The sequence below is a fragment of the Lithobates pipiens genome, unplaced genomic scaffold (genome assembly GCF_037356315.1).
Source record: "Lithobates pipiens isolate NorthernLeopardFrog02 unplaced genomic scaffold, aLitPip1_a1.2 Scaffold_8, whole genome shotgun sequence".
Taxonomy (NCBI): domain Eukaryota; kingdom Metazoa; phylum Chordata; class Amphibia; order Anura; family Ranidae; genus Lithobates; species Lithobates pipiens.
Window position 1 is genome coordinate 91,901,180 of NW_027507903.1, and position 27,657 is coordinate 91,928,836.

The following is a 27,657-nucleotide window of genomic DNA, read 5'->3' on the forward strand; positions in this document are numbered from 1 at the left end:
CCATTTTTTTTTTAAAGTTATAGAGATGAGTTACCCTGTTAGCCCTTGTACACACGGTCGGACATTCCAGGCAACCAAATCCGACGGAGTTTGTCCGACGGATTTTGTCCGAAACTGTTGCATACACACAGTCGGACAAAGTTGTCGGAAAATCCGATTGTACATAACGTGATGACATTATTTTGTTAGGACGGGACTACGTTCAGGCTAGTAGCCAATAGCTTTGGTCTAGGAATTTGATCTGAGCATGCGTGGAACTTTGTCCGTCGGAGTAGGCTACACATGATCGGAGTATGTCCAATCAGAGCATTTTGTCGGAAAATTTTACCGGCAAGTTGGAAAAGTTGGTCCATCGGATATTCAGACGGAAACAGTCCAATGGAGACCACACACAGTCGAAATATCCGACAAAACGGTCTGATAGGACACATTCCGTCGGAATCTCCGACCGTGTGTACAAGGGCTAAGAGAATCCCAAAATCCTTCCTCATTGTTATTTCATTTTTAAAGTGGTTGTAATGCCAAATTTGTTAAAATAAAAAAATAAAATAAAAAAAGAATATACTTATACCATTGCACAACGCAATACCTCCCTATTCTGGAGTCCCCCGCTGACCCTGTCCACTCCGATGCATCCACAGACACACATGGAGTGACACGGCAAGTGTTGAAATATTTTTTCACCTCAATGCAGTGAATACCATTTTTAATTTTAGAAGCACTTTAAGCTGATTCCAATAGAGTTTTTTTTTAAGACCCCAATGTAGGAAGGCACTGGCCATATAAAGGACAGCATTATGAAACTGTCAGGGCTGGGCTCAGCCCTTCCTTCTCTGAGCTGGCCCCTCAGCTGTCGGCTAATTGCCAGCTCCAATCTCTCCACAGTTACTCAGCTGTTGATATCCTTCTCATCAGTCCTCCCTACTTAAGCTGTCCAGCCCAGAGGACTGGACTCTGCCTTCGCCTGGTCAATATCACAGAGACTATCTCCTGCGGCCCTGTTAAAAGACTTGCTTGGTTGACATCCCTTCTGGCTCCAGATCCTGCTTGCCGTTTTACTACACTCATCTCCGGCTCCCTGATGTTTCGCTTGTCTGACTATTCATTCTGCTTCCTGAACTCTGGCTATGTTTTGACTAAGTTTGTTCTATTTACTTTTATTATTAAACAAGTGTGATTTAACTGTACTTCTGTCTCGGTCTGATTTCATGATTTCTGACAGAAAAACAGTAATAACATCAATGCTTGCCCTTCTGTAATAAGAACATAAAACACTAATGTGGAAAATGTGGTGTACAGTTTATAAATACATCTACCTCTTACCAGAAGACTGATGTTATTATGTCTCAGGTTGAGCTCTGTCAGTGAGTCTAGACCGTTCAAGTTTTCCACTTCTGTTATCTGATTCCGGGCAAGGTTTAATACTCGTAACTCTCCCAGGTGGCCAATATTCTCAATTTTAGATATCTGTATAGAAATAAGAATATCATACAAATTAGATCAATTTAAAGAGACATAGCACATCAATATTACCATCTGTTCTCAACTCTGTGGATTGATTTAGGACATGGTAGAAGTAATAGCATGCAATAAGTTAGAAATAGCCAGTCACAGATCAAAGTCAGCTAGGTTGGCCAAATCAAACTTTTAAAAGGGTCCATGCATCTGAAAATGGTATTTTAGTTAGGGATAAATACTAACTAAAACTACACTTTAACCATCGCTTGAAAATCCAAAGGACAGGTTTACTTATTTAGATACCAAACCCTACCCATGGCCTCTGCAACAATTAACGTATTGCAAGTACACATCCCAAAGGGTTTGAAATATTTTCTCATAACAGCACAGCCTATAGAGAGTAACCGAAAAGCCATCTAAATTAAAAGGCTATACCCAATGCACGTGCCAGTGTGTGGAAAAGAACTGCCATATAGAATAATGGCAGTGTGTAAATTAATGCACCAAGGTGTGGCTGTAGATTGACATAATTTTTCACCACAGTGCTTGCACTGGACTGTTGCATCTAAATTTAGTACAGCTAAACAAAAACAAAAAAAATAAAAATTTATCAGCGTGTTTGAGCCAAAAGGGATTTGTGGGAGTATTTTTTTTTTTTTTGCAAAACTAAAGCTAAAAAATGCTGAAAAATGCTACTACAAAAATGCCACTGCAGAAACGCTGCAAAACTCATTCTACAGCTACAGCTTTCTACAGCTGTCGCTGCTGGCGTTCTTATAAGCTCCAGTGTGCATGAGGCCTTAACAGGAGAACACACTGTGGTCAGTTCTCCAGCTATGCTGGGTGTGCTCTCCTCCAATGATCAAACTACTTGTCCTGACACCCCCGCTGCACAGCCATTCACTGGGAAGCTCCTTGTACTGCTGATTCTCCTCCCTCAGCTCTTATGCAGCTGAGAACAGAGGGAATGTGATGACTTATTAAAAAAAAAAAAAAAGAGGAAAAAATGTATTTATAATGTACTTTTATATCTATACAAATATGTTTTCCTTTCATATCCATTTTAAACTGAATGGGTTGTTTTATAAGGTGATCATTTACAATCACTTTAACCAATCAGTGACCATAGGTCACTGGCTTTTTTTACCCAGCCAAAAGGGGGAATTTGCATTTAAATACTACACCACAAACACAAACCAAGCATTTAGCTTGTGGTTGCAACATGGTCCCATGGTCTATGTTGAGCTGGACCAAATTTTTCAAGTTTTAGTAAATCAATCCAAACTGCCACACTGCAAAGCTAAGACTCATGGCTGGGGCATATATACTTACCCAAGCAGCTGCCATGTTCGTTTGGAGGTGAGCATTTGTAGAGCCAAAAAACGCAAATTAAAGAGGAAGTAAACCCTGATGAGTTTACTTCCTCTTTTTTTCCCTGCAAAGGTAAAGCATAATGGACTACTATGCATCGCATAGTAGCCCATTATGTGTCACTTACCTGACACAGGAGCCAGCGAAGTCGCCGCTGTCCCCTGTAGTCCACCGCATCCATCTTGCTGGTGGCGTCTCGCAGCCCCGCCGCTGTCATTCGACGAAGCCGCGATTACGTCACTCCCGCGCATGCGCACGGGAGTCGACAAATGCGGCAGCTCCATTTTTGGAACTGCCGCGCTCAGTGCGCCTGCGCGCCGCTGTCTACGGCGCATGCGCCGTAGACAGCGGTGCCCGTTTTCGGGCAAATATCTCCTAAACCATATAGGTTTAGGAGATATTGCTTGGACCTACAGGTAAGCCTTAATCTAGGCTTACCTGTAGGTCAAGTGGTTTGTAAGGGTTTACAACCACTTTAATTGCCTGTTATTACCTCTGATCTGCTGCCTGTGTGAGCCTAGCCAGCCTATTGACCAAAAGGTCCGAATACCTAATAAACGTTCAATCTAAAACTTGCCATTCATTTTATTTGCTACATCCCTGTATCTGCTCCTGCCCTGATGGCAAGTCTACACCATTTACAGCAGTTAACAGCAGAAAATAAAAAAAAATGTTTTTGTTTCTTTACACATTATTTATTATTTATTTTTTTAAACTTTAGGCATGTCTTTAAGAAAATTAAAGATCAGGGTTTTCATCAAGTATGGTTTCACATAATGAGACAGGAGGCAGTTTGACAATGTTATGCTATGTAGCTAGTGTTGTCACCTTTTCTTCATGTCAAACCTGAACACTTTACTGGCGCACAGCAATTTTTTATTGTTATTTAATCACAAAACATATGTAATCATATGAAGTTAATCACAAGAGTCCCCTCTTACATCAGAGTCCACAGAGTTCCCATTTTAAACCTGAATCCGCAGTTCTCCATTTACATCTGAACTTCCAGAGTTCCCTAAGGTGGCGTACACACGCGGGGACTGTCTGCCGAAACTAAGTTCGTCAAACAGTCCGCTCAAACTTTTGAATGAACGAACACGCCCACACACGGCACTTTTTGAGCGGACAAATACGGCAAACTTTGTTCGTCGTACTAAGTCCGCGCAACTATTGAAATGAGCGGACTCGCCCACACACGAGGCAACAGTCCGCTCATTTCGAGCGCGTGTGCAGGTAGGCGGGGCCCGCGACGGAGACGTCGCGGGCTCCGCCGCCTGGAATGGACTTAAAGGGGAACCCCAACGCCGAAAAAAATCGGCGTGGGGGTCCGCCCAAAGTCCACAACAGACCCTTGTCCGAGCACGCTACCCGGCCGGCCAGGAAAGGGGGGCGAGCGAGCGCGCCCCCCCTCCTGAGCCGTACCAGGCCGCGTGCCCTCAACATGGGGGGTGCCTTGGGGAAGGGGGGGGCCGCGCGGCCCCCCCACCCCAAAGCACCTTGTCCCCATGTTGATGAGGACAAGGGCCTCTTCCCGACAACCCTGGCCGTTGGTTGTCGGGGTCTGCGGGCGGGGGGCTTATCGGAATCCGGGAGCCCCCTTTAATAAGGGGGCCCCCGGATACCGGCCCCCCACCCTATGTGAATGAGTATGGGGTACAATGTACCCCTACCCATTCACCTGTAAAATAAAAGTACCCAAAAAAAAAAACACAACACACGAGATAAAATATTTTATTGCACAGCTCCGGGGGTCTTCCGTCTTCGGGGGTCTTGTCCCCCTCTTCGGTTCTTCTGCCGGGCCACCGCGCCTTCTTATAGCTCTTTTGCAGGCGGTGGCCCGGTCTTCTGTCGCCGCCTTCCGTTCTTCTGTCGCCGCCTTCCGTTCTTCTGCCGGGCCACCGCGCCTTCTTATAGCTCTTTTAGAGGCGGTGGCCCGGTCTTCTGTCGCCGCTGTCGCCGCCGCCTTCCGTTCGTGTTCTTCTTCTTGTTCTTCTTGTTCTTCTCCAGGAGATGTTGACACGTCGCTCTCTCCGGCCGGAATGCCAGAGCCGTGCTGAGCGGCCACTTATATAGTGACAATGGGGCGGTGTCACATGGTATATGTCACATGGGTTGGTCACATGGTTACCCCGCCCCCTTACGATGTCATAGTCCCCATGTGACATCAACCCATGTGACCAACCCATGTGACATATACCATGTGACACCGCCCCATTGTCACTATATAAGTGGCCGCACAGCGCGGCTCTGGCATTCCGGCCGGAGAGAGCGACGTGTCAACATCTCCTGGAGAAGAACAAGAAGAACAAGAAGAAGAACAATAACGGAAGGCGGCGGCGACAACGGCGACAGAAGACCGGGCCACCGCCTGCAAAAGAGCTATAAGAAGGCGCGGTGGCCCGGCAGAAGAACCGAAGAGGGGGACAAGACCCCCGAAGTCGGGAGAAGAGGCCGGCGGCGGGGAGGAAGAAAGCCGGACTCCTCCGCTAGCAAAAGAGCTACAAGAAGATAGCGGAGGAGTCCGGCGAGAAGACCCCCGAAGACGGAAGACCCCCGGAGCTGTGCAATAAAATATTTTATCTCGTGTGTTGTGTTTTTTTTTTGGGTACTTTTATTTTACAGGTGAATGGGTAGGGGTACATTGTACCCCATACTCATTCACATAGGGTGGGGGGCCGGTATCCGGGGGCCCCCTTATTAAAGGGGGCTCCCGGATTCCGATAAGCCCCCCGCCCGCAGACCCCGACAACCAACGGCCAGGGTTGTCGGGAAGAGGCCCTTGTCCTCATCAACATGGGGACAAGGTGCTTTGGGGTGGGGGGGCCGCGCGGCCCCCCCCTTCCCCAAGGCACCCCCCATGTTGAGGGCACGCGGCCTGGTACGGCTCAGGAGGGGGGGCGCACTTGCTCGCCCCCCTTTCCTGGCCGGCCGGGTAGCGTGCTCGGACAAGGGTCTGTTGTGGACTTTGGGGGGACCCGCACGCCGATTTTTTTCGGCGTTGGGGTTCCCCTTTAAGTCCATTCCAGGCGGCGGAGCCCGCGACGTCTCCGTCGCGGGCCCCGCCTACCTGCACACGCGCTCTAAATGAGCAGACTTCCCTCCGAGCGGGAACAGTTTGCTCATTTCGAAAGTGGCCTACACACGGGCGGACTGTTCGCTCAAACCAAGTTTCAGCGGACAGTTTTTCGGAATTTCCGAAAAACTTTGTTCGTCAAACTGTCCGCTGAAACTGTCCGCTGAAGCCCCACACACGAGCGGACTGTCCGCTGAAACACTGTTCAGCGGACAAAGTTGAGCCAACAGTCCGCCCGTGTGTACGCGGCCTTACACTGTAAGGGGGACTCTGCAGACTGATGTAAGGGAAAACTCTGGTGACTTTGACATAAGGGATGCTTTGGGAACCCTGATTTAAGGGGGAACACTGAGATCTCTGATGTACAGAGAGGACTCTGATATAAGGGGGAATACTGTGACATCTGCTGTAAAGGAGAATTCTGATGTAAGGGGTGCTCTGAGAACCCTAATCTACATTAGTGTACTCACTCAGAGGCAGGAGAGAGAAGGGGGGAGACTTCAGTCACAGACAGGAATGGATGGTGAGCTCATTCACCCCTTGGCAGTCAGCACCTCTCATCCACATGTATCTGCGTCTGCTGAGCTTCACATTTCCCACCCCACTTCCCTTTTCTTGTTGGATATGTAGCAGACATACTCTTGTCTTAAAGGAAATGCAAAGATTGGGGTTTTCACGATGTATGCATAGTGAGCATAACATGGCCACAACTGCCTGTTGTTTTATTATGTGAAACCACATGAAACATCTATGTAGTCAGAAACAGAACCTATAAAATTTACTATGGTGCCAAATTAGGGATTATTCTTTTAGAAACAAAAAAGGTGCCACTGAAGAAAAAGCACCAAGTACTTTTAGAGCTACTTTTTATATTTAGCAGTGACACCTTAAATGTGTGTTTTATTAATTCATAGACCATCCTATTGGGCCTAGAGTTAATGTAATTTTAGTTTTCAGGTTGCTTTTTTTAAAAACCATCATCATCATGGTAGAAACCCATCCATACAAAAACTGAGAATTTGTACCAAAAGAAAGACACTATATATAAATGCAGAGGACTTAAATGAGGGTTCTGCCTATTTGCTGGCAATCTCTTTCCTCAACTACCTGGATTCCCTGCCTGTACTTTTAATTTCTAAGGACTATGTATCCCATGGTACCTTGCTGCCTTCAAACAGTGACTCTCTACTGACTCCGCCTCCTGAAACTCCTCCTCTAAGCACCTCTGTGGTTTAGAAGGCAGGCTCTGTTGACAGAAGCCTGCTTAGAGGGCTACATCCCCAGTGCCTTCCAGGGAGATATTGGCTATACGTTGTGAGATCTAAGAAAGGAAATTTTTTCCCCTCTGATGACTGGACATGTACCAGACCTGGCGGTGACTTCATCTATGGGTCGGCACAACATAAAATGCAGCTTTGAATATGGTAGTGCAGTTTTCCCAGATTGGGCCCCTAGGCAACATCAGGAGGTTAGAAGAGCGCATTGACTGAGGCAAACAATAACAGTTCAAATGTATTTAGATCAGACAATTGTTTTCTACACCCCTCATATTTGTGTAAATATTTTATTATATCTTTTCATGTGACAACACTGAAGAAATTACACTTTACTATAATGTAAAGTAGTGAGTGTACAGCTTGTATAACAGTGTCAATTTGCTGTCCCCCTCAAAATAACTCAACACACAGCCATTAATGCATAAACCGCTGGCAACAAAAGTGAGTACACCCCTAAGTGAAAATGTCCAAACTGGGCCCAAAGTCCCAATATTTTGTGTGGCCACCATTATTTTCCATGACTGTCTTAACCCTTTTGGGCATGGAGTTCACCAGTGTCCTCTTCCACTCCTCCATGACGACATCACGGAGCTGGTGGATGTTAGAGACCTTGCGCTCCTCTATCTTCCATTTGAGGCTGTCCCACAGATGTTCAATAGGGTTTAGATCTGGAGACATGCTCAGGCAGTCCATCACCTTTACCCTCAGCTTCTTTAGCAAGGCAGTGGTCGACTTGGAGGTGTGCTTGGGGTCGTTATGTTGGAATACTACCCTGCGACCCAGTCTTCGAAAGGAGGGGATCATGCATTGCTTCAGTAGGTCACAGTACATGTTGGTATTCATGGTTCCCTCAATGAACTGTAGCGCCCCATAAAAAATAAAATTGTGCTTCAAGGGTTGTAGCTCGATGACCTGGGGTCATAAGGGGGAATGTAGCCCAAGTGCTACCTCGCCACTGGTAAACATTTGGGGCTCCTACGACCTATGGTTCCAGAGATATGTGGCTCCTTGCACAGCCTGTCAGAAACTAAATACAGAGCGGCCACTTTAACCACATGCCGACCAGCTACCGCAGTTGTACTGCGGCAGAATGGTACGGCTGGGCGAAACAATGTTATGCAACATCGCTTCGCCCTGTGGCCACTTTACAGTAACCAATGCATTTTTAATTGCACTGATCACTGTATTAATGCCAATGCTCCCAAAAATGTGTCAAAATTGTCCGACGTGTCGGCTATAATGTCGCAGTCTCAATAAAAAAAAAAATGCAGATCGCTGCCATTACTAGTAAAAAAAAAAAAAAATCATGCTAAAAATGCTATAACTATATCTCCTATTTTGTAGACACTATAACTTTTGTGCAAACCAATCAATATACACTTATTGCAATTTTTTTCACCAAAACTAATGTAGAAGAATACATATTGGCCTAAAGTGAGGGAAAAAAATGTTATATATTTTTGGGGGATATTTATTATAGAAAAAAGTAAGAAATGTGTTTTTTTCTAAATTGTTGCTTTTTGTTTATAGCACAAAAAATAAAAACCACAGGAGGTGATCAAATACCACCAAAAGAAAGCACCATTTGTGGGAAAAAAAGGACGTCAATTTTGTTTAGGTGCAACGTTACATGACCGTGCAATTGTCAGTTAAAGTGACGCAGTGCTGAATCGCAAAAAGTGCTCTGGTTAGGAAGGGGGTAGAATCTTCCGGGTCTGAAGCGATTAAATACAAGCCAATATACTTTGCTCACTTCTTGTCAGAGGCTCTGAGCTCAATAAACAGCTTGGAGTCTTGGACCAATGGTAAAGTACCATTGGTCCCAGCTGTCCAATAAAAATGCTGCAGGGGAGGCATGCCTCTCACTGAAGTGTCATAGAAAGGGGGATGTGTCTAAAAGACAAATGCTCCCTTCCAGCCCAGCCCTCTTAACTACAAGAAAAAAAACATGGGTTTATGGGTAAAAGATTTACCCACAATCCCATGTTTTTCTCACACAGTTAAGAGGGAGAATGAGAATCTTCTGCCTGCTGAAAAGGTACTGTTATATTTAAGCTAAATCATATATTTATATGCTATATATGTTATAACATAATAATTTATTTTTTATCTATTTACTGTGAAATTACTGTTTGGAAGTTATAACTTCAAACTTGAGTAATTTGTCCGTTAAGCCACCTGCTTGATTTTTCAAATATAGTAAATTACCTTAAAAACAATATATAATAATTATTTGTATATTACTTATGGTAATAAACCTCCTGACACCCAGGTCAATTCTAACACTATTGTTTTAGCAGACACCCTATGGAATAAAATGGTGGTTGTTGCAACTTTGTATGTTAAACGGTATTCGCAGCAATTATTTTAATCGCTTTTTGGGGGGGGGGGGGGATTTTATGAATAAAAAAAAAAAAAACACACTAGTTAACTGATTTTTATGTATAATGTGAAAGATGAGGTTAAGCTGAGTAAATATATACCCAACATGTCACACTTTAACCACTTTCAGACCGGACCATTTTGCTGGTAAATGACCAGAGGTCTTTTTACACTTTGGCACTGCGCTGCTTTAACTGGTAATTGCGCGGTCATGCAATGTTGTACCCAAACAAAATTTGCGTCCTTTTCTTCCCACAAATAGAGCTTTCTTTTGATGGTATTTGATTGCCTCTGCGATTTTTATTTTTTGCGATATAAACGTAAAAAGACCGCAAATTTTGAAAAAAAATGATATTTTCTACTTTTTGTTATTAGAAAAATCCAATAAACTCAATTTTAGTCATACATTTAGGCCAAAATGTATTCAGCCACATGTCTTTGGTAAAAAAAAAGTCAATAATTGTATATTTATTGGTTTGCGCAAAAGTTGTCACATCTACAAACTAAGGTACGTTTTCTGGAATTTACGCAGCTTTTAGTTTACGACTGCCTATCTCATTTCTTGAGGTGCTAAAATGACAGGGCAGTACAAAACCCCCCCAAATGACCCCATTTTGGAAAGTAGACCCCCTAAGGAAATTGATAAGAGGCATGTTGAGCCCATTGAATATTTTATTTTTTTGCCTCAAGCGATTGAATAATGACAAAAAAAAAATTTTTTTTTTTTTTTACACAAAGTTGTCACTAAATGATATATTGCTCACACATGCTATGGGCGTATGTGAAATGACACCCCAAAATAAATTCTGCTGCTTCTCCTGAGTACGGGGATACCACATATGTGGGACTTTTTGGGAGCCTAGCCGCGTACAGGGCCCCGAAAACCAAGCACCGCCTTCAGGCTTTCTAAGGGCGTAAATTTTTGATTTCACGCCTCACTACCTATTACAGTTTTGAAGGCCATAAAATGCCAAGATGGCACAAAACCCCCACAAATGACCCCATTTTAGAAAGTAGACACCCCAAGCTATTTGCTGAGAGGCATGTTGAGTCCATGGAATATTTTATATTTTGCCACAAGTTGCGGGAAAATTACAAACTTTTTTTTTTTTTTTTTTTTTTCACAAAGTTGTCACTAAATGATATATTGCTCATGCATGCCATGGGCATATGTGAAATGACACCCCAAAATAAATTCTGCTGCTTCTCCTGAGTACGGGGATACCACATATGTGGGACTTTTTGGGAGCCTAGCCGCGTACGGGGCCCCGAAAACCAAGCACCGCCTTCAGGCTTTCTAAGGGCGTAATTTTTTGAGTTCACTTCTCACTACCTATTACAGTTTTGAAGGCCATAAAATGCCAAGATGGCACAAAACCCCCACAAATGACCCCATTTTAGAAAGTAGACACCCCAAGCTATTTGCTGAGAGGCATGTTGAGTCCATGGAATATTTTATATTTTGCCACAAGTTGCGGGAAAATTACAAACTTTTTTTTTTTTTCACAAAGTTGTCACTAAATGATATATTGCTCACGCATGCCATGGGCATATGTGAAATGACACCCCAAAATAAATTCTGCTGCTTCTCCTGAGTACGGGGATACCACATATGTGGGACTTTTTGGGAGCCTAGCCGCGTACGGGGCCCCAAAAACCAAGCACCGCCTTCAGGCTTTCTAAGGGCGTTACAGTTTTGAAGGCCATAAAATGCCAAGATGGCACAAACCCCCCCCCCCCCAAATGACCCCATTTTAGAAAGTAGACACCCCTAAATTTAGGGGTACACTAGTGAGACTAGGTAATAAATGGCGGGTGCCCTGAAACTATAAAAAAATAACTAACCAACCAGCGTCACCTGTAACAGTTATATGGTGATCACTGGTGAAAGGGTTAACTAGGGGGCAATCAGGGGGCTTTATGCGGTAGTATATGGGGGTCCCTGGCGCTATAAAAAGCTGCGGCGAACCTAAATACCTACCTGCCTAACTAGCGTCACCTGTGACACTAATACAGCGATCAGAAAAACGATCGCTTATTAGGCTGGGTTCACACTGGAGCGATGCGGGAACGCCACGAATGCGCGGCGGGTTCCCGCATCGCATGCCTCCCGGCGGCAGTTCACACTGCCCTATGCGAACTGCTGGGAGTGTCAGTGAAATGTTAATGACACCCCCAGATCAGTTCGCATATCGCAGTGCGATCTGCAAACTTGGATCGCATGGTGTGAACACCCATGCGATCCGATTCTGCTGCGGACCAAAAAAAGGGTCCCGTGCGAGTTTGCGGCGGGTGCGGCGGGTGCGACACGAATTCAGCCATACTATCTGTATAGCTGAACTCGAATCGCACAGAGATCGGATGTGATTTGCACTGCAGTGCGGTGCGAATCACATCCGTTCTCATAAACCGCTGCAATGTGAACCCAGCCTTAGTGACACTGGCGACGGGGGGTGATCACGGGGTTAAACCTTTATTGGGGGGGTTAGGGGGGTACCTTAGAACTAAAGGGGGCTAACCCTAACTGCCCTAACAGTTATTAGTCACAAATGACACCTGCCGGGTGATCAGGGGGTTAAACCTTTATTAGGTAATAAATGGCGGGTGCCCTGAAACTATAAAAAAATAACTAACCAACCAGCGTCACCTGTAACAGTTATATGGTGATCACTGGTGAAAGGGTTAACTAGGGGGCAATCAGGGGGCTTTATGCGGTAGTATATGGGGGTCCCTAGCGCTATAAAAAGCTGCGGCGAACCTAAATACCTACCTGCCTAACTAGCGTCACCTGTGACACTAATACGGCGATCAGAAAAATGATCGCTTATTAGGCTGGGTTCACACTGGAGCGATGCGGAAACGCCGCGAATCCGCGGCGGGTTCCCGCATCGCATGCCTCCCGGCGGCAGTTCACACTGCCCTATGCGAACTGCTGGGAGTGTCAGTGAAATGTTACTGACACCCCCAGATCAGTTCGCATATCGCAGTGCGATCTGCAAACTCGGATCGCATGGTGTGAACACCCATGCGATCCGATTCTGCTGCGGGCCAAAAAAAGGGTCCCGTGCGAATTTGCGGCGGGTGCGGCGGGTGTGGCGGGTGCGGCGGGTGCGGCGAATGGCTGAACTCGAATCGCACAGAGATCGGATGTGATTTGCACTGCAGTGCGGTGCGAATCACATTCGTTCTCATAAACCGCTGCAATGTGAACCCAGCCTTAGTGACACTGGCGACGGGGGGTGATCACGGGGTTAAACCTTTATTGGGGGGTTAGGGGGGTACATTAGAACTAAAGGGGGCTAACCCTAACTGCCCTAACAGTTATTACAGTCACAAATGACACCAATGCAAAAAAAAAAAAAAAAAAAAAAAAAATGACATTGGTGTCACTGTGACTGGGGGGCAGGGGTAATTGGGGGGGTGATCGGGGGGTAAAGGGGGGGTGTGAGTGTGCCTGGCATGTTCTACTGTGTGTGGGATGTGTTGGTGCAACTCACTGATCCGCTCTCCTCCGTGTCGGAACGAAAAATACCGACACGGAGGAGAGAATACATCACTTCCTCTCCTGTGTTTACATTACAGGAGAGGAAGTGATGTCACCGGGGATTTCCATTCGTCGGGAGCGATCGCGAGGGGGTGGCCATGAATGAATGGCCGTCCCCTCGTCCGGGATCGCTCCCGAACGAAAACCGACCGCCGCAGGCACCGGGCGGGGGCCCGATCGGGCCCCCGACCCGCGGGAGGCAAAGGACGTACATGTATGTGCTTATGCCTGCCCGTGCCATTCTGCCGACGTACATCGGCGTGCGGCGGTCGGCAAGTGGTTAAAATTGCGCACACTAGTGGAATGGTACCAAACTTCAGTTCTCTATAGGAGACGCTTTAAACATTTTTACAGGTTACATGTTTAGAGTTACAGAGGAGGTCTTGTACTAGATTTATTGCTCTCGCTCTAACAATCGCGGCGTATGTAACCTGTGTGTATCTGGCTCTGATAATAGCCAGTTTCTTCAGTGTTGTCACATGAAAAGATATAATAAAATATTTACAAAAAATGTGAGGGGTGTACTCACTTTTGTGGGATACTGTATATAAAAGGAGAAAGGGGGGTAGGGAATGTCTGCTTTAAAGTAGCAATAAACTCTTTTTTTAATTTATAGTGCTCACTTCCACAAAAGGAAACCTACAGTATCAAGTATTTTTTTTTTAAATGTCTTTCAGTTTGTTGGCACAACAGCTAGTCGCTATGGCTCAACGTCACTTCCTTGGACTTCTTTTTAGGGGTTGCACACTGTAGATGTAACACAATGGTCACATGATCGCCCGCATTTGGAGTACTTGGATCCTCATCTCCAATGCCATGCCCCATCCCAGGCTAGAGTGTGCACTGTAGAGGTCACATAATGGTGACATGACCGCCAATATCAGAATTACATGGTTCCTTATCTCAAGTATCACGATAACAAAGTAAACGCTCACAGGCTGAAGCACACACGTAAAAGGGGGCTACAGCAGGGCTCCAGGGGACACTACAAAGCAGTGTAGCTACCCTAAAGATGGAAAAAAGGAAGATCACAATATCCTAAATACAGGTGTCACATGTAACATGTTTCAAAGGTGAACTTATCCTTTAATGTGATGGCCACTGAAAAGAATTCTCCTTGCATGTGTCGTCAATGGGAAGAGTCACTTGTTACTCATAGCTAAAAAGATCATTGTTGTCCGTGGTTGCTTATCTGAGAATCAGAAATTGTTCCAGAAAGCCTTAACATCTGGAAAAACACGTGTTCCACAGAATCCTGGTTGATAAAGGCTGTTTTATAGTGTACTGGTGTAGATTCATTGTTATAATTTATGTTCCGTTTACTATTGCACTATTCCTGGTTATACTTGTTGCATTGAAGGTACATTACATTACTGGAGGTGCAGCTGTGTGATCCTGTAAAAACAAAGGGTATGTGTGTCTGTCACTTTTTAATGGATCGATGTGACTGCACAGTTTGCAATGTTTATTGTTGCAAGGTTTTGTTCCCTTTATTTGGGTCCCTGTAACCAGAGGATTCTTTGCACAGAACTCCCCCAAAAATGTAATGTTCTGCTTCTGTTATTGGTAGACAGCTTTTCCCAGAAGATTTCCTCTTATAACACTAAACTTGTGACTATAGAAGAACTATCATCTAGCTCAGCACTCCTATATCTATAGTACTCCTATATTTATCAAACATATCCCATCTCTATGCAGGGAAGTTTCTTTACAAGTGAATTGGTTCTTCACAAATGATCCTTAAAAAGGAGAAATAGAGCCAAAGCTCTTTTGACCCCACTTTTCCTGTGGGTCACGGGAGTGTATTTAGTTCTGACCTCCTGTGCCCGTTTCCAGCAACAGCAGGGTAAAGCCCACTGTGAGCTGGCATCACAGAGTAGGTCCAGGCTCTGCAAGGATCTCAACCAGTAACTGGCTCAACCTTTCAGCGGCTCTCTTCTCGCTGAAGATTGAGAGCTGAGTGATCAGCAGACTTTGATTGCCCAGTTCTTAGTGTAGAGACGGCAGGGACAGATGCAGCTGGGATCAGTGCTGCATACATTTACTGTAGGGGAGTATGATTGATTGTTATTTTTGATTCCTACATTTCCCTTTTAAGAATGGGTGGTGGAGCAGCTTGTCCATTCCCTAATTCATCAATGGGTAAACATAATAATAACAGTAGGAAAACACATCTAAATTGTATCACCTTCCATCAATGTATGCTCAGTAAACCCAAACTGAAAATAGCTCACCTTTTAAGGTTGGCTGGGTCAAATTATATAGTGTACTACGGCATGCAAGCTTAGTATATTTTGACAGTATTGAGTTGTTGCCTTAGCAATTTACTCAACTGCATCCCCAAATTTAGCAATATAGGCAAATGGGGTAAATACTCTCCAATACTATCACCAAGTTAATGGAGGAGAAGCTTCATTGCAAAACACATTTTGTGTGCCTCAGCCAACCCTGAAAGCGAGTCATTTCGATTTGGGTTTACTAAATGCTCATTAATCTCCGGGGTTAGGTTTGGATGTGTTGTACTGTTTGGCATGTCTAAATGACCAGGATAGGACTGTTCTCCTCAGCCAAAGTAGAGTCGTACTACAAGCTCCGTTCATCTGTAACCCAAGTAACTTTCTGCAGTGATCAATTCGGAGTGAATCCTGGGTATTGTATTCTATTGGGTTACTTTACCTTCAACTTGCCCCAAGCATGGGGACTTAAAACTCATTAACAGTTTACAGGCTCTAGAATTTCATATTTCTTTGGTGGTACACAGAGAAGACACTGTATTCATTTGTAGGTCGGTATGATGTATTAGCATTTGGCAGACGTCCTGACAGTTGAAACAATACCTGATTTCCATGTAAGTCCAAGACATCAAGATTTTTAAGGCATTCCAAATTTGTTATTTTCTGAATTCTGAAAAACAAAAAGTTATCAAATGAATTGTAAAGATATCAAATTAAAGAACCTGAACATTGTCAGATACTGTATATAGAAGCTTTCATTGTCTCCTTTCTCTGTAAGCTGTACAGCATACTCATTACTTTACATCACACATCAGATTCAGGACTGTTAAATTCACATTGACAGGGGATGTCTGAAGGACACTACACAGTTTTCAGTAGCCAAACCTTTAACAAGTGCTTAAGTTCATCAAGTTACCATAATGTGACAGCCAAGAGTGTGAGCTGCTCCTAAGCATGTACTGCAGTTTTCGGTCCATAAAAGCAGCTTTTAAAATATACATTTACATTGAAATTATTTTCTTACATTGAGACATTTATTTTACTTGGCTTTGTTAATGCTGATAATTGCATGCATGTGCTGTTCCTTTTCAACTTCATCACACATACCTTTGGACAGCAACCAAGACGAAGGAATTTATATGCTAAGAGCAGCTAAATGATCAAAAAGGCGCCCGATTCTCATAAACACGCTATCAAATATTAGTAATTACACAGCATATAAAACCTGTAGAAACACAGATTTATGAAGCACTTTCAGCATGACAATTTCATCTTAAGAATTGATGCTAGGATTATTTTCAAGAAGCATAAAATTGTGTGCATAAATAACTGTAGAAAACGTAATTGTGAGCAATCAATTATGAAATGGAACCTGTCATTTTAAACATATAAAAGTTCTGCCTGATAACCGTAACCTCTATGTTTCTGTTATTACCTTTACTCATCAGAAAACCATTGATTGTGCTTTAGTTTAATTTCACTTTGCTAAAAAAGGCCTTAAAGTTTTTGTAAATTGTTCCATAAACCCAATGAGGCGATGAGCCTCAGGTAAAACATAGAGATGAAATCCTCCCACATAAATTGTACCTCTTTATCTGCGGGCTTCTCTACATCCATTCAAAGTTCATAATTTATACAGCTTGCCCGAGCTTTCAAAAAGCAGGGGGTGGGCATTACACTCTGCAGAGCTCAGTGAGAGCTGATTGGAGGGGAGGGACACTCCCCCCTTTCACACAGCCCACAGGAACAGAGCTTAGGTTGTCACCCTCCGGCTGTGTGCTGGTACTCCTTCCCCTGTCCCCTTTTTACCTCCTGGTGTCAGCAAAACCTGTCAGAATCTGATTAATTTAGATAGCAGAGGAATGAGGCAGCAGACGGAAATTACACTTAGGGGGAGATTTACTAAGACTGATGCACCCAGAATCTCGTACAGCTGTGCATAGTAACCAGCTTCTAGGTTTTATTGTAAAAGCTGCATTGAACAATGAAGCGGCGCAGCGGTGTAGTGGTTAGCACTCTCACCTAGCAGTAAAAAGAAAAGTCGCTGGTTCAAATCCCAACCACGACACTACCTGGCCTGGAGTTTGCATATTCCCCCTGTGACTGTGTGGGTTTGCTCCGGGTACTCTGGTTTCCTCCCACACTCCAAAGACATGCTGGTAGGTTAATTGGCTTCTGTCCAAAATTGGCCCTGATATATGGGTGTGAGTTGGATTGTGGGCTCCTTGAGGGTAGGCACCAATGTGAGTGTGTGATGTATGTGTGGAGCACTGCGTAAATTGACGGTGCTATATGGGTACCTTAGATAAAATAATAATAATAATAGTTGAGCATCATAATGAGGCACAATGTACAGGGATAGAGACAATTTTACACACTCACTCAGGTTGAACTGGATGGTCTGGCGTCTTTATTCAACCTTACCAACTATGTAACTAAGTTAGAAGCTGATTGGTTAATTTGCACAGCTGCACCAGATTTTGTGTGCTCCAATGTTAGTAATTCTTCCCCTTAGTACTCTGGATTGAAACAAGTACACATTATAGAGGGGTATGCTTTGTTCATGTCTGTGGTTTACATCCACTTTACCTTCTGGGTTTGGGCACACCCATCTGTTTAGTGTCCCTAAAGTATATATTCACACAAAATATTTATGTCGTTATGTTGGATAGATCGGAGAAGGTTTTATACCCATCAGGTTTTTATTGCACTACAAAAAGAACAGAGGGTGCACCAGCCATGCACATTAGCTCTGTAAACCTTTTAAGAATTAAAAAAAATTTTTTAAAAATTTACTGCTTTAGGGGACTCCCGATATTTCCCTCATTTGGAGGTCAGTGACAATTTTTTCACCACACAGGAAGTAAGAGAAAATCAACTGCAGAGACGGACACAGAGAGGCAGCAATTAAAAGCTGGCTCTAGTTTTTTCCTACTCTGATAGGAAAAAAAACAAAAACAAAAAATTATGTGTGACAGTGTATGGTCAAAAACAGTGGTTCTCAACCAAGGTTCCGCTGCGATCTGACTGTCAGTCAGGCAGCTGAAAGGAGGATCGCACAGACACAGGCAGAGATGGGCAGGGAAGCGGCTGGCATCCTATTGGCTGTAGCGCACTGTTCCCGGCAGGCCCCTCCTCCCCTCTTGTCCTTCCCGAGTACGTGACATCATCTGGGGAGGACAGGATAGGAGGAGGAGGGCCGAGGGGGAACAGCACGCCACTGGAGGAGATATGAAATGTGCTGTGAAGCCAGTAGAAGAAAGCCGGTACTGTGCCCAGCTGCCCCCCCCCCCCACAATGTGCCCAACAGTCTGCCACATGTAATGTCCCCTGTCATGTCCCCCACCCCATGTAATGTGGCTTGTCCCCTGTCATGTCCCGTGTGATGTGCCCTGCCCCGTGTCATGTGCCCTGCCCCGTGTCATGTTCCCTGTCCCATGTAATGTGCTCTGCCGCATGTAATGTGCCCTGTCCCATGTAATGTGCCCTGCCCCATGTAATGTCCCCTGTCATGTGCCCTGCCCCATGTAATGTCCCGTCATGTGCCCTGCCCCATGTAATGTCCCCTGTCATGTGCCCTGTCCCATGTAATGTCCCCTGTCATGTGCCCTGTCCCATGTAATGTGCCCTGCCCCATGTAATTTCCCCCGTCATGTGCCCTGCCTCATGTAATGTGCCCTGCCCCGTGTAATGTGCCCTGCCCCGTGTAATGTGCCCTGCCCCGTGTAATGTGCCCTGCCCCGTGTAATGTGCCCTGCCCCGTGTAATGTGCTCTGTCCCATGTAATGTGCCCTGCCTCATGTAATATGCTCTGTCATATGCCCTGCCCCATGTAATGTCCCCTGTCATGTGCCCTGGCCCATGTAATGTCCCATGTCATGTGCCCTGCCCCATGTAATGTCCCCTGTCATGTGCCATGTCCCATGTAATGTGCTTTGTCATGTGCTCTGCCCCATGTAATGTGCCCTGTCCTATGTAAGGTCCTCTGTCATTTCTCATGTTCCATGTAATGTGCTCTGGCCCATGTAATGTCCCCTGTCATGTGCCTTGCCCCATGTAATGTGCCCTATCATGTGCCCTGCCCCATGTAATGTCCCCTGTCATGTGCCCTGTCCCATGTCATGTGCTTTGCCCCATGTAATGTCCCCCGCCATATGCCTTGCCCCATGTAATGTGCCCTGTCCCATGTAAGGTCCTCTTTCATGTCTCCTGTCCCATGTAATGTGTCCTGCCCCATGTAATGTCCCGTCATGTGCCCTGCCCCATGTAATGTGCCCTGTCATGTGCCCTGCCCCATGTAATGTGCTCTGCCCCGTGTAATGTGTGCCCTGCCCCATGTAATGTGCCCTGCCCCATGTAATGTGCTCTGTCCCATGTAATGTGCTCTGTCCCATGTAATGTGCCCTGTCCCATGTAATGTGCTCTGTCCCATGTAATGTGCCCTGTCACATGTAATGTGCTCTGCCCCATGTAATGTGCTCTGTCATGTGCCCTCCCACAAGTAATGTCACCTGTCATGTGCCTTGCCCCATGTAATGTCCCCTGTCATGTGCCCTGTCCCATGTAATGTGCTCTGCCCCATGTAATGTGCCCTGTCCTATGTAAGGTCCTCTGTCATGTCTCCTGTCCCATGTAATATGCTTCCACTAACCTCACCACACGTCCCTGGTATGCACTGGAAGCCTCATAACATCATGTTTTTAAGAGTAGGTGCCTCTTTGACTCCAGTTATTTTTCACTTTGTTTCAGATGCCAGGAAACACCCCTAAAGCTGAGTACGCACTGATTAAAATTCGGCCAATTCAGCAGAAACTGTACAAATGTGGGTCTCTGTGTAGACCCCTCTGTTCAACAGAAGCCGATTGTTAGACTGGCTTCTGTCAAAAGGGCCTGCTGGAAAACCAGCATTTGATCAGCCGCTGCAGCCAGCTGATCAGTGTATTGTGACAGTGGAAAGAGTCCCCGCTGTCAGAATACAATAGTGCAGAGCATGGGAGAGATCCTTGCATCAACATCACTTATGTATTCAGCTTAAATAGATGGTCATGGTTCAGTCCAAAAGACCTAATGAACTCCAAAATTGTACATGGTGCCTTACAGAGTTTACTCTTGCATTGTCAGCTGAAGCACATGTTCCTAGATATCTTTAAAAAATTGACAACTGCAGTCTACAGTAAATAGTCCTGGTATTAAATGCCCTGGTGCCCTAGTGCCAGTTACCTATGAAGCTATCTGTTGCACGAGGCATACCCAGACATCTCCAGGCCAGGGCTTAAAGTGAAAGTGCATGGGCCGTCCAAGCACTTTCAAGACTTGCTTACAAGTGGATCAGTTGTTCATGGTCAGCATGAGGTAAATGCCCACAGGTAATACACCACGCCAGTCCCGGAAAAAAATATTACTCTTCCCCGTTAAAATAAAAGTGAGTTAAAGTGACTTAATGATTATTCAAGTGTACAAAATAATCCAGGTACCAACTCTGCAACTAAATATTGGTCTCCAGTGCAGCAAATTGTATATTAAAATACACCAATACCTGTTCTTTCCAAGCATAAGAACACGCAAAGATTTTATAGAGGAAAGTCCGCTTATTTCTTCTATTAGGTTATCATACAGATCTAGAATTATGAGACGCTGCAGACTTGAAAGGTTTTGGACTCTTGTTATAAAGTTGTGTTGCAAATATAATAGCCGTAACTGCTCCTCGCCTTCAATTATAGGGAAAGCCGACAGTCGTAACCTGAAAGAAAACAGAAAGGTAATTGATGTTAAACTTCATGTAGAGTACAATTAAACTTCTAAAGCAAATACAATCAAAGTAAACCTGAATCAGCATCTTCCACAATAACAGAAGAGATTTCTATATATTTGGAGACAGCCTGGCCAATACAATTAGCATTTATCATTACTAGGGCTCTAATCTAGACTTGGGGGGGGGGGGTCTGCTTATGGGTAAAACCCCCAGTTTTTTTGGTTGAGGAGAGTCAATCAAGCCTCTCAATATATTTATCATAGCTTAGCAGAAGACTTACTTGCACCTAGCCTAATTTCTCTGTATTAATGGTGTTTTCAGAAAAGAAAGACTGGATGCTGCAAATGGTTAAAAGCTCATGGCGATATCACATACAATTATTATTGTTATGGAATAAAAATATTCAAATTTTCCAAAAATAGCAATTTATCTTCGCATAAGCACGATGTAGATGCCCCTTGTTCATTCTGTCACACTTGCATGTACATGTACAGTATGCACCGATATGTTCCTTGTTGAGTTTTAGCAGCTTTTATTGATATTCTATTTTATTTAAATTTCTGCCTTTTTTATTTTACTGAAAATTATGTTTTTCAATTTTATTTTTGGTTCACTTGCTAACAGTTGTTCCCATCTAGTTAGGAAAAAATGAGGTAGTGTCAAATCTACAAAAAACTCAAAATAAAAACTACAGAGAGTGAAGTTCTAGATCTTATTCCTATTAAAGTATCATTAAACCCACATCATAAAAAAAAAAATATATCAATAAATGGTGTATTAAATGCTGTTCATATTCAGTCATTATGAGATTCATTGTTGGCAGCTCTGCACATGCTCAGTTTTCAGTGAGTTTGTATGAGGAACATTTCCTCCCTATCACATCTGAGCAGCCCATGTAACTATAGGGCCACACACGTAAGCGTATACACAGTGGTAAATGGCAGCCCACTCCCTCCCTTCTCCTCCATGCCCAATAACCAGTTAAACACTATGGGGGTAGGATATTACATGTAGATTGATGGAGGCTTCATCTCCCCCTTATTCCAAGACACAGGCTGGAGGGGCGTGACAGTCTGTGACTGACAGAAATCCGCCCACACCATGTTTTTTCCCACAAAAATAATAAAAGATTTAAATTCAAATATATATTTATGACAATTTAAAACAGTTTATTGATACATTATTTTTTTTCTCTGTATTAAAAAGGCAGTTTTTTTTCTGTTTTCAACCAACAGCAGAGGACTAGAAGCTCCTCCTGCTTAGGTTTCCCTGCAGACAGGCTTAGAAAAAGCTCAGTCATGTGACAGCTGTATATCAATTAGAAAAAGGGTATTTTGATTTTTTCTTTATTACAGTAATTACAGTGCCATCGTCCACATACAGAAATAGAGGAGACAATATAAATTAAACAGTGTGTGGTCAGTATCACTTTAACTTTAGGGCAAGTATGAAAACGCAACATTTTTACCATGTGAAAGGCAATTAATGTCTACTGTGGTTCCTCACTTTGTTACCTTGAATATGACCAAAAACAAAGGTTTCTTTTCAATGCATAGTTTTCTCACAAAAGTGAGTACACCCCTCACATTTTTGTAAATTTTTATTATATATTTTCATGTGACAACACTGAAGAAATGGCACACAGCCATTAGCGTCTAAATCGCTGACAAAAGTGAGTACACCTCAAGTGAAAAAGTCCAAATTGGGCCCAAAGTGTCAATATTTTGTGTGGCCACCATTATTTTCCAGCACTGCATTAACCCTCTTGGGCATGGAGTTCACCAAAGCTTCACAGGTTACCATTGGACATCGCAGAGCTGGTGGATGTTAGAGACCTTGCGTTCCTCCACCTTCCGTTTGAGGATGCCCCACAGCTGCTCAATAGGGTTTAGGTCTGGAGACATGCTTGGCCAGTCCATCACCTTCACCCTCAGCTTCTTTAGCAAGGCAGTGGTCATCTTGGAGGTGTGTTTGGAGTCGTTATCATGTTGGAATATTTCCCTGCGGCCCAGTCTCCGAAGGGAGGGGATCATGCTCTGGTTCAGTATGTCACAGGACATGTTGGCATTCATGGTTCCCTAAATGAACTGTAGCTCCCCAGTGCTGGCAACACTGATGCAGCCCCAGACCATGATACTCCCACCACTATGCTTGACTTTAGGCAAGGCACACTTATCTTTGTACTCCTCACCTGGTTGCCACCACACACGCTTGACACCATCTGAACCAAATAAGTTTATCTTGATCTCATCAGACCACAGGACATGGTTTCAGTAATCTATGTCCTTATAAAAACAGTTTGCTACGCTTAGGGTTGATCACATTCATGTAAACATGCAGAACACACAAAAAAATTAATCCCATTAGGTGATGAAACAAAGTGCTCATGCTTAAATTGACATCTCATGTGCAATGGTGTTCAGACTGGGTGCCCCACATAAATGTACGCTAACCCTGGATGTTGATTAACTATCGCTAGTATGATCATTTTGGCATGTGGGGATACCCCTAGGGAGAACCTTCATTGCGCAATGCCGTAAGACCAGGTTTATTAACCACTTAACAACCGGCCCATAGCTGAATGATGGCTACAGGGTGGTTGTTTAACTCCCAGAATTCCGCTCTCGCACACCCCCTGGGGTGCGCACTCGAAAGCATCCGTGACCGCGGCCCTTTACCACGTGATCGCTCCGTCAAATGATGGAGCGATCACTTGTAAACAAACCGGCGTCATAACAACATTCCCTGCAATACCCTGCCAATACTCTGCAATACCCAATACCCTGCCAATACTCTGCAATACCCCATACCCAGCAATGCTCTGCAATACCCAATACCCTGCCAATACTCTGCAATACCCCATACCCAGCAATGCTCTGCAATACCCAATACCCTGCCAATACTCTGCAATACCCAATACCCTGCAATACCCAATACCCTGCCAATACTCTGCAATACCCAATACCCTGCCAATACCCAATACCCAGCCAATACTCTGCAATACCCTGCCAACACTCTGCCAATACCCAATACCCTGCCAATATTCTGTAAATCCCTGCCAATACCCAATACCCTGCCAATACCCAATACCCTGCCAATACTCTGCAATACCCAATACCCTGCCAATACTCTGCAATACCCTGCCAATATTCTGTAATACCCTGCCAATACTCTGCAATACCCTGCCAATATTCTGCAATACCCTGCCAATACTCTGCAATATCCTGCCAATACCCTTCCATACCCAATACCCTGCCAATACTCTGCAATACCCTGCCAATACCCTGCCAATACATTGCAATACCCAATACCCTGCCAATACTCTGCAATACCCAATACCCTGCCAATACTCTGCAATACCCTGCCGATACTCTGCAATACCCTGCCAATACTCTGCAATACCCTGCCAATACTCTGCTATACCCAATACCCTGCCAATACTCTGCAATACCCTGCCAATACTCTGCAATACCCAATACCCTGCCAATACTATGCAATACCCTGCCAATATTCTGTAATACCCTGCCAATATTCTGCAATACCCTGCCAATTACTCTGCAATACCCTGCCAATTACTCTGCAATACCCTGACAATACCCTGCCATACCCAATACCCTGCCAATACTCTGCAATACCCTGCCAATACCCTGCCAATACATTGCAATACCCAATACCCTGTCAATACTCTGCAATACCCAATACCCTGCCAATACTCTGCAATACCCTGCCAATACTCTGCAATACCCTGCCAATACTCTGCAATACCCAATACTCTGCAATACCCAATACTCTGCAATACCCAATACTCTGCAATACCCTGCCAATACTCTGCAATACCCTGCAATACCCTGCCAATCTCTGCAATACCCTGCCAATACTCTGCCAATACCCTGCCAATACCCAATACTCTGCAATACCCTGCCAGTACCCTGCCAATACTCTGCCAATACCCAATACCCTGCCAATACTCTGCCAATACTCTGCCATACCCAATACCCTGCCAATACCCTGTCAATACTCTGCCAATACCCTGTCAATACCCTGCAATACCCTATACTCTGCCAATACTCTGCAATACCCAATACCCTGCCAATACTCTGCAATACCCAATACCCTGCCAATACTCTGCAATACCCAATACCCTGTCAATACTCTGCAATACCCTGCCAATACTCTGCAATACCCAATACCCTGCAAATACTCTGCAATACCCAATACCTTGCCAATACTCTGCAATACCCTGCCAATACCCAATACCCTGCCAATAATCTGCAATACCCAATACCCTGCCAATACTCTGCAATACCCTGCCAATACTCGCCAATACTCCGCCAATACCCTGCAATACCCTGTCAATACTCGCCAATACTCGCCAATACTCCACCAATACCCTGCCAATACCCTGCCAATACTCTGCAATGCCCTGCCAATACTCTGCAATGCCCTGCCAATACTCCGCAATGCCCTGCCAATACCCTGCCATTTTTTTATTTTTATTTCAGGCTTCCCAGCATAGAAGTGAGATGCGGGGTCTTATTGACCCCATATCTCACTGTAAAGAGGACCTGTCATGCCATATTCCTATTACAAGGGATGTTTACATTCCTTGTAATAGGAAGAAAAGTGGTCAAAAAATTAATTTTTGGGGAAAAAAATGTCAAACTAAAATAAAGTAAAATTAACAAAAAAAATTAAAATTTAAAGCGCCCCTGTCCCCATGTGCTCGCATGCAGAAGCGAACACATACGTAAGTCCCGCCCACATATGAAAATGGTGTTCAAACCACACATGTGAGGTATCGCTGCGAATGTTAGAGCGAGATCAATAATTTTGGCCCTAGACCTCCTCTGTAACTTAAAACATGTAACCAGTAAAAAAAATTTAAAGCGTCGCCTATGGGGATTTTTAAGTAGCGTCGTTTGGCGCCATTCCACGAGTGAGTGCAGTTTTGAAGAGTGGCATGTTAGGTATCTATTTACTCGGCGTAACTTCATCTTTCACATTATCCAAAAACATTGGGCTAACTTTACTGTTTTGTTTTTTTAAACACAAAACTGTTTTTTTTTTTTCCAAAAAAACGCATTCGAAAAATTGCTGCGCAAATACTGTGTGTGATAAAAAGTTGCAACGAACACCATTGTATTCTCTAGGGTCTTTGTTAAAAAAAATATATAATGTTTTGTGGTTCTGTGTAATTTTCTAGCATATAAATTATGATTTTTACATGTAGGAGAGAAATGTCAGAATTGTCCTGGGTACTCCAGAATGCCTGGTGGTGCTCCCTACATGTTATGCCTCTGTATGTGGCCACGCTGTGTAAAAGTCTCACACATGTCATATCGCCATACTCGGGAGTAATAGCAGAATGTGTTTTGGGGTGTAATTTGTGGTATGCATATGCTGTGTGTAATAAATAACCTGATAATATGACAATTTTGTGAAAAAAAAAAAAATCTTGATTTTGCAAAGAATTGTAGGAAAAAATACAACTTCAAAAAACTCATCATGCCTTTTACTAAATACCTTGGAATGTCTTCTTTCCAAAAAGGGGTCATTTAGGGGGTATTTGTACTTTTCTGGCATGTTAGGGTCTCAAGAAATGAGGTGTGATCAATTTTCAGATATTGGCACCATAGCTTGTAGACTCTATAACGTTCACAAAAACCAAATAATATCCACAAATTTGTACTTCTTTTTACCAAAGATATGTAGTGGTATAGATTTTGGGCAAAATTTATGAAGAAAAATTACTAATCTGCTAAATTTTATAACAGAAACAAAGAAAAATTCATTTTTTTTACAGAATTTTCGGTCTTTTTTCCTTTATAGCACAAAAAATAAAAAACCCAGCGGTGATTAAACACCAAAAGAAAGCTCTATTTGTGTGAAAAAAGGACAACAATTTCATATAGGTCCAGTGTTGCATGCCTGAGTAATTGTCATTCAAAATGTGAGAGCACCGAAAGCTGAAAATTGGTCTGGTTATTAAGGGTGTTTAAGTGCCCAGTGGTCAAGTGGTTAAATACACAAATTAAAATAATTCACTCACATTTAAAAGTGCCTTATAGTCCTGGCACCCGGCGTGTGTAGTAGGTGATTACTAAGGGTAATCGACCATGATAGGAAAAGCTGCCATTTGCGGCGTTCAGCTCGATTCCCAGGTAGTTTCATATGGAGTGGAAGTAACGCGATGACACAGTGAAACCTTCAACGTTTCGGCCTGTCACAAAGCCAACATCAGAAAGTGGTCAATCCGCCATATTTATTGTGGGCATTTATACCCTTACTACAGGTCTGATTGGTGGAACCAATACAAATATCTACTGCATACGGGAGCGTACAATCTTGGTTTAAACAATATATATAAGGAATGGGCTGACATTGATATCTACCAAAGATTTTTTTTTAAAATGTACGTCCATATGGAGAAACAAGTGAAAATGAAAAAAAAAAAAAAAGGTGAAAATGAAAATAGGACAAGTGAAGTGGTAAAAAATACAAGGCCCTCTGCTGGTCATAGGCAGTAAATGAGCTCTTGCTCAACCACATTAAATGAGCTCTTGCTC

General features: G+C 43.9%; 1 protein-coding gene across 2 annotated transcripts in view; it reads right to left on the reverse strand.

Moving 5' to 3' along the window:
* LRRC49 (leucine rich repeat containing 49) overlaps nucleotides 1–27,657 on the reverse strand; it is a 186,106-nt gene that overhangs the window by 118,831 nt on the left and 39,618 nt on the right. For both annotated transcript variants that reach the window (XM_077472670.1, XM_077472671.1), the window contains 3 exons: nucleotides 20,876–21,079; nucleotides 15,943–16,009; nucleotides 1,324–1,467 (listed from right to left, as the gene is read on the reverse strand). In XM_077472670.1, coding sequence (XP_077328796.1) covers nucleotides 1,324–1,467; nucleotides 15,943–16,009; nucleotides 20,876–21,079 — 415 coding nt within the window. The remainder of the gene's footprint in view (nucleotides 1–1,323; nucleotides 1,468–15,942; nucleotides 16,010–20,875; nucleotides 21,080–27,657) is intronic.